The sequence below is a fragment of the Balearica regulorum genome, chromosome 16, assembly GCF_011004875.1.
Source record: "Balearica regulorum gibbericeps isolate bBalReg1 chromosome 16, bBalReg1.pri, whole genome shotgun sequence".
NCBI lineage: Eukaryota > Metazoa > Chordata > Aves > Gruiformes > Gruidae > Balearica > Balearica regulorum.
Window position 1 is genome coordinate 6,001,906 of NC_046199.1, and position 12,198 is coordinate 6,014,103.

At 51.0% G+C, this 12,198-nt stretch overlaps 1 protein-coding gene across 1 annotated transcript; it reads right to left on the bottom strand.

Annotated features, from left to right (window-relative positions):
- Positions 1-2,967: 2,967 nt before the first annotated feature.
- On the bottom strand, positions 2,968-11,433 carry BLCAP (BLCAP apoptosis inducing factor). The gene is made up of 2 exons (XM_075768469.1): positions 11,291-11,433; positions 2,968-4,660 (listed from the first exon to the last, which is right to left on the bottom strand). Exon 2 carries the CDS (start codon positions 4,564-4,566, stop codon positions 4,303-4,305), a length of 264 nt encoding a protein of 87 aa, XP_075624584.1. The 5' UTR covers positions 4,567-4,660; positions 11,291-11,433; the 3' UTR covers positions 2,968-4,302.
- Positions 11,434-12,198: the final 765 nt, after the last annotated feature.

Genomic DNA, 12,198 nt, shown 5'->3' on the forward strand with positions numbered 1-12,198 from the left:
CTGGCTCTCGCTTGCTGCGCCTGCTGCTCGCTGGTGGCAAGGGGTGAACGGGAGAGCTGCCGGCACGCGTCGGCTCGGAGGACGAAGCCTGTCTCTGTCCCTGCAGACTCTGCTGCTCAGATCTCATCCCCCCGGCAGCAGGTCGGGGTGGCACCTGAGCCATCTGACCTCCCTTGCCCTGCTACCAGAGGATTTGCCTTTACTCAGAGGAGTAGCAAAACCCTCTTGCCAAGGGTTAATCTCCAGGCTCTGGAGGGAAGGGCTAAAGTCCTTACCTGAAGTGTACCTCACCTCCTGTGGTTGCTGAGGGCTAGGAAACCGCTCCGGTGCAAGGAGCAAGAGACGGGCAAGACCAAAGGGCACTGGCAGGGCTCGGTGCTCTGGCCCTGAGCGATGTTTGTGGCTTCCCTGGCTCGGGGGGGGGGGGGGGGGGGCTGGACCAGCCCCAGGGTAACAGCATGAGGGGACGAGGTCAGAGGCCATAGGAGCCTGGGGCTGCACCTCTGGACTCGGCTGCCTCTCTGAGCCGGCCGGTGGGTGCTTCCAGCCCAAACGGCTCCTCAGTGGGATCAGCCTCTCTCCTCCATCTGCTGCAAGTTAGTAAGGCCACGTTGTGGGCTTGTCTCAGGGTAAGCAGGGAGAACGTCCAGGCAGGAGGCAGTAATTGCCCAGCAAGGTCCGGGATGGATGGGCAGATACTGGGAGAGCGGGGTGGTGGCCCCAGACAGCTGGTTCCCTACCTGCACCCTGAGTGCCAAACACCAGCCCCTGGGAAGAGATGCACCAATGTGAATCTCCGGCAGATCTAGGGCTCGAAAAGCCCTACCAGCCTGGTAGTCATGGCCAAACCTTCCCCATGGGAAGCCTTGTGGTGTCCCAGTCGTGCATCTCGGGGGTGCTGCCTCTCCCTGACGAGTGGTGAGGAGGGGAGTGAGAAGCCCCCAGACCCCGAGGCTGCAGTGAGGAGCCTGAGGAGTGCCTGAGCTAAGCTGCTTCTCTGTTTCCAGGGATCAGAGCCTGGGTTTGGGTGGGTTGGTTTGTTTGGTTTTGTTTTCCCTTTCCTGACCCTGCTGTATCACTGACCTGTTTTGTGACCTAGAAAGGAAAATGATCTCTCCTTCAAATGGAAAGACAAAGGAACAGCTTAAGGTTCTTGCTCCCTGCATCTCGGGAGCACCAGGCAGATGGACACTTTATAATAAGCAAGGTGATGAGACTCGCTCTGCGCCAAAGCCCTTGCTGGCAGTGTCCAGGCTCGATGGGACCTGGCACAACACAGCAGTTGTTTTAAATCCCACCGCTTTCACAGTTACTAGTGGAGCTACCCCCCCCCCCCCCCCCGGAGTGCCTGACCACTGGTGCAGTCCCCACACAGAGACCCCTTGGTGCCTCTAGAGTAGGGGGACCGGAGCCACCCCACTGTTCTTCTGGCAGAGAAGCTCCCAAGACCAGGACAAAACACCTCTGAGCTTTCTTCTGTGTAGCCAGCAAATGCCTGCCCGAGCACAGGTGCTGCGTCTCTACGGGCTCAGTCCCATTTGCGGTGCACAAGCAGGGAAGCTGTGATGATGCTTTCCAAAAGCCATCGGGTTCGACCTGTTCTGCAGTCGCAGGCTGGTTTTTCATGGTCTCTTTAAGGAGAAGGACGAGCAGGGCATTAGCATGGGATGTGAGACCTGGATGGCTTCCTCGCTCTGCCTGGGGCTTTCTGTCTGACCGTGATGAAGTTGCTTTAATTTTCTATCTTTAAAATGAAGATGGTATCTCGGTGCCCTGAAGAGGGTAATACAGTGTGCTGGGGAGGGTTGTGGGCATATCAAAGACTGCTCTTTATCTACATTTGGGTGGGAGGGCTGCAAAAAGTAGGTTTCTTATCCATGAGTCTCCTGTCGCTGTGCTGGCAGCCTCCCTCTTTTGAAGTGCTTTTTTGCTCCAAGTTGGGTCTCGCAGAAGGGGAACCCCGCAGCTGCGTCTTGTCTTGAACCCCATGTACAAAGCCAGGGCTTGCTCTCATCCACAGGACTGGCTGGCTTTGTGGCTACGATTTATTTAAATTGCTGTAGAGCGCAATTTGGCTAGTTAGCAACAAAATGTACTCTTAGAAGAAATGACTGCAGTAGATTAAATTTAAACTTTTAAAAGTTGCTCAGCGCACAGGCAACAGTTTTGCCATAGCTTGCAAATGAGATGCCCTCGCCTCTCCTTTCTATTTGTTACTTATGCTGCAGCTGACACAACAGCTACTGGGATTTCCCTCGGCCTGACAGGTGACAGAGCTGTCACATCTATTCTTGGTGATGTGGCGCACACTTTTTTTTTAATGTGTAAACACTGATACGCCCTGAACCCTTTCCAACTTGGACTTGGTCTTCAGGGCTTGGAGCAAGGGCAGAGGAAGCCATTTTCAGCTCCGATGATAGTCCCACGTCTGGCGAAAGCACGTGGCCCTTCTTTCCCCCGTACTACGTGGGGTCACGGCCAAGGCTGGGGAAGGGCTGACACAACCCAAGTGGCAGTTGGGTTCCAGCCTGGTCTCTGCCCATGGCAAGGGGACGGGTCAGGAAGATGTGATGATGTTGTAGGATGGGCTTAAACTGTGTAGGCGCCTGGCAGGTAAGTCTGCTACTGCTGGCGTTGGGGATTAGCGGCTTTCAGGACGTGGCTCTGTGGTTTAATTTTGTAAGTAGTAAAAGGGGGATTCTGTCATGTTAGGTGCAGGTACAACCAGAAGCAACCTCCTGTGAGTCTGTTTAGGAACTGCCAGCATGGTTCTCAGTCTGCCCATGGTCAGGTTAAACAGTTAACGAGAAGAGTCAGTTCCAGGAGCTACAGGGCAAACAGGATCTGCCTCTTGCCGGGGACTCTCCGGGGTTATGGTGCTGGGAGAGAACAATGCAGACACGCTTGCCGGGATAAGGCATCGGCAATGCGCAGCCAATGCATCATGCTGGGCAGGAGGCCATAGACCAAAGTTTATAAAGCTTTATTAAACATTTTGAACAGCTGTGCAATGAACAAACAATACTCTGAAAGTTTCACAACCTCATAGCTTGAACTTCCTCAGGACAGCAACAGTCACTTCTGCTGCTCTCCACTAGGAGACTGAAGTAAAGACAAACAGATGGCAAAGGGGAGGGAACCCTTTAAAATTTAGAGACAGTATTTTGTGTTAACCTCTAAGGTTTCTCACAAACAAACACCTGTCCCAGGCTGGGCTCCCCAAGAGCCACGGTGGCAGAGTACTGTATGCAGCGTGGAGCTCTGCACAGCCGTGGCTGCAGGACTGACCCACCATGGCTTCCCAACACCCTTCTGCCGGGGGCGATGGAGACACCAGGCCCTCCCCCAGCCAACCCTGCTCTCCAGTCAGCAGCAGCAGCACCTTCTGTCACCAAAACCGCTATCACTGAAAACAGCTGAAGCATTTACTGCTTCAAGCTGTGCCTCCACCTCGGGATCCTCTCCTGTCCTGCCCACACCTGGCCTTTTGGGCTAGTGTGAGTTTTGTCGGGTGAGGTTCACAGTGGCTTCCAAAACCCCACATCTTGTAGCAAACTGGTTCTTTATCCCAACGGTCAATACCTCAGTAAACCCTGAAATCTAGGAGGAGGTGAAGAGACAGTCTCTACTACCTGTGAGGCTTTATAAAAGCAGCAGCATAACTGAGGCTTTCAGGCTATGATCTTGGAGCATAAGTAGTTCAGAAAGCACTTCGGCAGTGCACGCATCTCTTTGGCAGGCTGAGCAGGAGGAGATGACTCAACTGCCTCTGGCTCCAGCAGCTTTTGGCCAAGTGCATCTGTGAGCTGTCGAGCTTGCCCTTGATCAGCAAGGTGGGAAGGCTGGCTCCCCACAAAGAGAAAGATGGAGAGAATCTTGTAGCTACTTGAGCAGAATCAGTGGGCTGAGGGCCCTGAGTTAGACCTCCATGGCCTAATGCAGACATGTAAGTGACACACAACTCCACCACTGCACAATAGCTGGGCAGAGCCCAGCAGCTGGGTCCTCCACCAGTTCTCAGTTAGGAGGGCTGGTGTCTGTTCCCGGTGATACGGGAAGGAAAAAAAAAAAGAAAAGATTTCTGCTTCTAAAAAAGCAGGTGGTGCTGCCAGAGTTCACACAGTAAACAAGTCAAATTTCACAGGCAGAGTGGGAGGAATTTACCACTCTAGTCCACACAAAGTTACAGGAAACAGGCTGGTTTTACTCCAGTCACATGCCTAACACCCCCCCTCCTCCCTAGCCCACCCCCTTTTTAAAAGCAAAACAAGAGCCCTCAGCAGACTGGAAGATTATTGTTTTCTAGGTGCCCACTATGCTGGGATCGTGAGCTGATTCCGGCAACTGGGATCCTGTGCAGTGATACAAGAAGCAGTTCCCCCAGCAGCTGTAGCAGATGAGGAACAGAGCTGCCAGGAAGACCAAGGCACAAATCGTGCAAGGTTTCCGTTCCAGGAGGAAACTGAGCAGGTAGAAGCCCATGAACATTGAGTGACTGAACCACAATGCTGGGTTGAGGGGCTTGGGTATGAGCAGGACAGGTAGCAACCACTGCAGGCAGTACATTGTGGCTGGCTGGCTGGGGCCTTGTGGCAGCAGCAATCGGGTGTGCTCCAGAAGTCTCCAGCAACTCCTCTGGCAGGCAGGCGCTCAGGCTGTTCTGTAGGGAGGGGTAAAATGTCAGACTGTCAGAGAAACACAGCAAAAAAAAAAAAAATCAACAAATGTTCTTCTCATACAGCTTCACTCACTCCCTAGCACCGCACGCTGATGCTTGAACTCCTAGCACTAAACTCTGGTGTGTCTCAGAGCTGGTGGAAACTTCTGCTTTCTCAACCACTCACTCACGGGGACATGATTATCTATTGCTGGTTTGAAGTGTATCCCTTGTGCGCTCTGTTTCTCAGGCTCTTACGCAGGCTAACAGTTGTGAGACCCTTTAGCACAGTGCAGGAACAGAATGGGAGAGGGGAAAACAGAAAGGAAAACAAGCTGCTGCAGCTTTCCCTACACACATATTATCCAAAGACTTGAGCGATGGTAAAAAGAAATGCAACTGAGGGGTAAACTCTTAAGTGCTACAAAGAAATGTTAAGGAAGTGTCAGTGCAAAAAGTGTCTAGGGAGCGTTAAGGGTGCAAACTGCTTCCTCCCCATGCACAGACCCATTATAAAGTCTTCCAGTGGGACAGCATAAAATTCAAGCTATAGATGTAGCTATCCAAGAAAGCCTTGACAGTGTCCACGCTGCAAAACAAAGGCGAGGGCAGTCCCTGCTTAAGGGATTTATAATCCTTGCCAATCAGCTAAAGTCAGATAAAACAAAGTATGTGAATAGATCAAAGAGGGGACAGTCTCAAAATGGCAATTTTTGTAAGTGCTGTAAACACAGGATTTCCTCACTTGGATTATTATAAAACCCTGTGGAAACAGTGAGCTTTAAGGGCTTCTCTAATGAGGGATGGCAGCACACTACAAGTGCAGAAAACACACTTCTACCCTTAGCAACCGTAACAACTACACTACATGTGGGGTCTTTTTCTAAGCAGTACAAACATCTTCATCCTAGAATGTCAGATTTAAAAATAATAAATGCCTTATTATTTTTAAATAAGGTGTGTTCAGAGCCAGAACTGTTACAAGGGGACAGAATAGTGGAGTTCAGCAGTTTGGGATAGCAATAGCAGGTCAGGCTAGAGGATATCAATACTGTTGGGAGGGAATAACTGGAAGTTTTCCTTTAGTTCATGCAGTAGGGAAATCATGAGAAGCGGGCGGTACATAGAGACTCCTAGCTTATTACCCCAAAAAGGCAAAATCACACAGGGGAATGCTGGAAAGGGAAAAGCTTGGGAAGCGTGCCCTTTCCTGCTATCTTGCAGCACATTGTGGTGACATGCAACACTGAACAAAGCAGCTGCTGATGGGCACAGAAAGACAGGCAAGAGGACAGACAGCCACGGCCTCACCCCCACTAAGCAGAGCCTGGTCAGAACAGCTTCTTGCAGCAATCCTTTTATCTGAAAATACTCAACTGAGTAGTGCTCTGTCAGAAAGATGAAGAGCTGTGCCTGTTAGGATTATAACTGAAGGGTGGGAAGGTTAGTAGGATGAAGGAGCGAGAAGGTAAACAAACAGCACATTCCTCTGGCTGCTGTTGGCAGGAGAAGGGATTTCCTGGTGAAGGGAGGGACAATGAGGGATTGCACAGAAAAGCCAAGAGAAACCACACATGGTTCTCTTCCAAAAAAGCACTGAGGTCAGACTTGTCTGACAGCTCTGTAACCTCGTAGGTACCAACCACCTCTGCTGTCAGAAGAAAGCAGCATGCTGCCATCCACTGTGTTCTTAGCAGCAAGACTTATTTTCATGTTAGTGGGAGAGAACGCATGCCAAAATCGCCACCAGGGCAAACAGATTAAGAATATTTTGGGAAAGTATGTTGTGCTGGCACTCCTGCAAAGAGAGTGTTCTCCAGCAGAGAGAGGGCAGCTAGGGTTCAATTAGTAAAACTAAGCTGCAGTTAGGCAGCCAAAGAATAAGGAAGAAGTTATTTTATGTTACAATATGGATAAAGTCAAGTCAAAGGAATACAACTCCCGATGTTAGTCCTGTTTTATGCAGGTCATTCACTCGTATCTTTAAGGGCAAGTCTAGAACCAAGCCTGTTTCTCCCATCTTTAAACTGGAAATAAGGATTACTTTTCATAACAAAACATGCTGTCTGCTAGCCTTTGTGAATCACTTAGATGTTTCTGGAGTAAAAGTACTGTGGAAGTATCAGATAAACCTTTTCCAAGGGGAAGAATGGAAACAAAAGATTTAACAAGTATTTGAACAGAAAAGTAATTAAACCCCACCACCCAACTTCTTAGTTTAGATTGCATTGAATACAACAAAGAAACAAAATGTTCCTTCTTTGAAGTTTCCTACAGTCTTTCTTTCCCAAGTGCTCCAAACACTGAGCAGCACAAATCACTGCGTAAACATCATGTCATACTTTTGCTAGATCCAGCCCTGAAATCACATCAGCTTGACTCTGTGCGGCAGTCTTTGGGTCACCCATTCTTGAGGCTTTAGTTTAAAGTGCCTACAGACAATTGCTTTGGGCTTTCTGTCTCTGGAGTAAAGAAAAGGATAAAAACCAACCTAAGATGATGTGTTTGCCACAAGGATGGTACAAAGCTCTAGAATCTTCCTGAAATAATGTTGTAGATCTTTCAGCTTTAATAAGGCCACATCTCATTATTGAGACTTAAGCCCCCAAACTTTACAGCTGACTACAGTTTAAGAGTATAACTATAATTTGTGACGTAGCTGCATTTCACCCCACGCTCTGGCCTCCTCACCACAGCAAAGACTTAAGTGATAATGCTCTAAACAGCGAGTTGATTCTAAGTGTGTAAGCATTACCTAAACACTTCCTACATAGACAAATCCATCTCTGAACCAGTTACCCATTTTAAAATATTTGTCTTTCCTGAAAAAGCCAGCTGCTTGTAGCAATCAATGCAACCACTCTGCAGAATAAAGAACCATTTAATAGTGGTTATTTTTACTATGAGGTTTCAATGTCGACACCCTTCAGTCTGGAAACCTCTTGGACTTCTAACAAATGCAAATGTTTGAACAGTTATTTCTGTATGTTCACGTGCCCCTTTGCTATCTAGCAGTTACAGGTTTAAAATCCTTTGTCTGCTGCATCCCACAGCTGATCCTAGGTAAGGTACCAACTACTTGAGACTTCTGCAGCTCTATCTTCAAGGGACTTTCCACTAGTAAGCTATGTACTCTTCCTAGCTCTTCACTGGAGATACCTTTATATAGCTGGCAATGAGACTGAGTTCTCTTGGCACGCTATCCATCAAAGAGAAACAGCGTTTCCTGCCATCAACACCTTACTGAGCAGGGAACTATCACTCTCCTCGGTGCCCAGGACAGGCGGTCCCTTCTTGAAGCTGTAACAATATTCAGTTTTGCCTAGATTCTCAAGCAAGGTGAAACTTGCAAATGAAAAATTCCTACCTTGCTGTCTTTGTCCCCTCCTCATGATCCAAGCTAAAGGTTACCACATCCCAGAGCAAATAAGAACCTGTCACCCAACAGTATTTCAGCCAGCTCCCTGTTTCACAACCACATCCTGCTTTTCCTCAACCAGTTGCTCTTGTTCTTCCCTGCCTGACTCATCTCCTTCCTTAGCCAGCCTGGTGTCCTGCTATCCTCAAGACTGCTCTCATGCTCCCGCTCAAGTCATCTGACTTGGCGGCCACTCATGTTTACCAGACGGCTCCTTTTCATCACACCACCACTACCTCCTCTTGCTCCTCCACAGCTCTTAGAGCCACTTGAACTTGCTTCAGACCCCGCAGCAGCAGAGAGCAGGCGATGCTCCTGCTGCTTTCCCTGCAGTCAGCGCTCAGCAGCTCCATCTGATCTCCATGTGCTGCCAGAGCCTCCTCCCTGCCAGTTCCCGCAGGCAGAGGAGCAGCCTGGGGAGGTTCCCTGTGCGCCTCATTAGTAAGCAAACACCAATACTTTTCCACATGCTTATTAATCGGCTTCCATCATGTTCACAGCCCTTCCTTCTGTCATCTTCCCTCCCAGGACCATTCAAAACCAGCAGGTCCTACTGGCATGTTTGTGGGGAGGATTTTCAAATTGCAATGCGAGGGTAGCAGCACACCTTTCCCAGCCAGAAACAAAACTTTAATTATGACAAGTCAAAAGTGAGTAGCACAGTGCAAATCTGTAGTGCTTTGCAATGGATCAGTCACATTTTAGAATAAATCCATCTGAGTAGCTGGCAAGCTGTTCCTTGATATTCTACAAGCTAATTCAGCAATTAAGAGGCCGAGAGGTGTTCCTACCCCGTAGGTTTTATACATCAGTATGCCAACACCAAGTCTGTACCTTTCTCAAGAATGTCTTAATTCCTTAACAGTCCATTTACCCTGACAGGGGACAATAATCAGCCGGCTTTCACTAACCACTTAAAGGGTAAGCTTGTTCAGACCCTACTGCAGCAGCTATTAAGCCAGTACTGTCCACAAGGAACTTCCCAGGCAGATGTTACAGAAACAGCTGGCAGCCCAAAGGTCTGCAATAAAAGACCCAATAACCTTTTTATTGGGTGCTGGTGCCAATCTCCTCCTTTCCCAGAAGCTGAAGCTTCTGCTTGGGAATGAAAAGCTACATTGTCTAGCTAAAAACCTCTCAAGTTACAGAGTGCACATAAACTTAGAGTAAGCCTCAGGGACTTGCACTGAGTACCTCACCTGTAGTAGTACAGTTTGCTTAAAATTGTTTAAATCAAAACCCTGTCATGGTCACGTAACTGGAACTGATGTGGGCGGGCAGTGCTTCGTGCTGCCAGCATGTGTTCAAAACCAACTCTCAAATACCACGTAGCACCCAAAACAGCTGCTAAAAAATACACAATATTCAAAGCATTGGGGGGAAAAAAGAGGTGAAAGAACTATCAAGTGACAAGTTTGAGGAGTTCGGCTAAGAAAAGCAACAGACCAGCTTTCTAGGTGTCAACCCTCTCTCTTAAAAAAACCCAAGAGCCATAACTGTTCAAACTTTAAGATCTATTTGCAGTATCAGGGATTTAACTTTCTCAGGGGGCTTTCTGGCCTTGCCGCTATTTTTAATATTTCTTAAAAGCTTATCTGCTGGTATGACTCAGCTGGAAAAAGTGAGTTTTCAATTTTTGGCAAAGGCCTTATCCCAGTCTTTGATAAGTTCACGCCTTGAACACTTGATGTAGACTCAGAAATGGTGCAATAGAATTGCAAACAGTTTCCAAAAGAGCAGCAAATCCTCGACTAACCAAGCCTGGGGTTATGAAGTGTTCTGATTTCTCAAAGTTAGAGACAAGCCAAAGCAACTCATTTTGTGAGAAAGCAGAGGCTCTCTGTTGAGCCACTCTTTTCATCACTTCCAGAGCTGCTCTCTGAGCTTCGTTACCGACTGGGAAATTGATTAGCCTGTATGCAGAGGTAGTGCGGTGCGCTCGCAGCACCAGGGCCAACAAACCTCCACCTGCGAGCAGGACGGCAGCAGTATGGTCTGTGTTTCTCTGCACGCTAAATCACAGGAGCAGAACCTTAAGTCAGCCAGCTCTGTGGTGGGAAGATACGTCAACATTGACAGTTGTCACCTGAAGTATCACTGCTTTCATTTGTACTAATGTATTAGTTCTCAGTGGTCCTCGCTCCCACCCCCTGTCTTTGTTTAACTGCCAAGGATCATGAATTCCAGGTCCATTCTAAATTCCCTGAAAAACATAATTAGTTTTAATTCGATCTCTTCTCTATCTTTTGTGCCTTCAACAGGCTTCAGAAGCCTGAATGCAACCTGATAAAGGCCAGTTTTCCGTGTCTCAGGTAACGAGAGGCAAAAATGCAGTACTGGCAGGGGCTTCTGGGGAGTTATGACATGTAGGTTGGAAAGGCAAAAGTTACTCCGATGTGACAGTATTTGCAACATCAATTATAATGTGTCAGTGCAGAGGTAATGAAGTATAGGAGAGTTCAGTGTGCTGTGGACTGCATTTAAAAGCTTTGTTTTTAATTTTCTCTTGCACTTGCATGTTTGGGATGTCACGACCAACGTTTATACAACAGAGCAGCAGCCTGTCAACTCGGTTTGCAACTGGCTCAAAGCATCTGTGGGCTGGCAGGGAGGGTGCCTGGCCGGGCAGAGCAGCACTGCGGAGCGCCGTATTCTCCGCTGGACAAACAGATGTCCGAGAGTTGTCTTGGTCAGGGGAGAAACGGGCCTGGGTTTGCCTTTGGAAGCTGCTAGAGCAAGCTAGGAGATGAGCCTGACTGAGAGCAGAGGTATAGAGGGGAGGGGAAAAAGAAGACTTGAGGGAGGGGGGGAGCAGGCAGCGTTGTTATTTGCAGCGTTGTTATTCTCACCGTAGGCTGGCAATGCTCTAAGCATGCTCGCGGGAGGCTGCAGCCGGCTCTTTCATAACTCACGCACGCGTGGCTGTGAGCGCGGCTCTCCCGCCGTCACCCCACCGGGACACCCCCCCTCCCCGTATCCCCCGAGAGCTTCCTCCCGGTCCCCAAAGTCACCGAATTGTCACCTCCAGCTCCGGCAGACCCGCGTTTGGCCGCTGCCAGCGCGAAGGCGGGATGCGGATCGCTTCAAGGGGGCTCCTCTCCCCCCGCCGCCGGCCCGGAGGCAGGCTGGGCCCCGGCGGGTGCCGTTCCCCCCCTGTCGTCCCCCCCCCTTCCCCGTCCGCCCGCTCCCCTCCGCTTCCCGCGGCCCGTACTCACGGCGCAGTGCCGCCGCCTCACGCCGCCATCCCGGGGCCGCCTCCGCCCTGAGGAGGGAAAGGAGAGGCCGCCCTCGGAGCCGGCCGCGCCGCCCGGGGGACACCCCCCCCGCCCGCCGCCTGCGCGCCCCGACAGGGCGCCGCCGTCCCACCAGGACCCCGCCGCAGCTGACCGCTGACCGCCTGTCCCGAGCACGGCCCGGCCCGGCCCGGCCCGGCCCCGCCGCGCAGCAGCTCCCCACGGGCCCGCGCTCCGCCGGTGGCCGCAGGGGGAGGGCGGGGGGGTGGGCGGGCGCCGCTCCGTCAGGCAGCGCCGCGGGCAGCCCCGTGGGGTGGGCAGTGCGCCTGCGCGGCGGCGGGGAGGCAATGCGCGTGCGCAGAGCGGGCGCGTGGCTGGGCTGGTGTCTTTTGCATGTTTCCTCGCTTTTTAAGAACTTCTATGTATTTATGTATTTTTTTTTTTATTACTTGAAAGTACTGTTTGCACGCTTCTTTGCAGGCTCGTTTTGCGTGGCGTTGCACGGGGTTCGCGCGCAGCCGGCGGGCGTTCGCACGGTGCAGGGCCGCCTCTGCGCGGGGGCGGGGCTCGCACGCGGCTGGGGGGGGTGGTGGGGTGTGTGTGGGGGGGTGTGTGTGTGGGGGTGTGTGGGGGGGGTGTGTGTGGGGTGTGTGTGTGGGGGGGTGTGTGTGTGGGGTGTGTGTGTGGGGGGGTGTGTGTGTGGGGTGTGTGTGTGGGGGGGTGTGTGTGTGGGGTGTGTGTGTGGGGGGGTGTGTGTGGGGTGTGTGTGTGTGGGGGGGGTGTGTGTGGGGGGTGTGTGTGTGGGGTGTGTGTGGGGGGGGGTGTGTGGGGTGTGTGTGGGGGTGTGTGTGTGTGGGGGTGTGTGTGTGGGGTGTGTGTGTGGGGGGGTG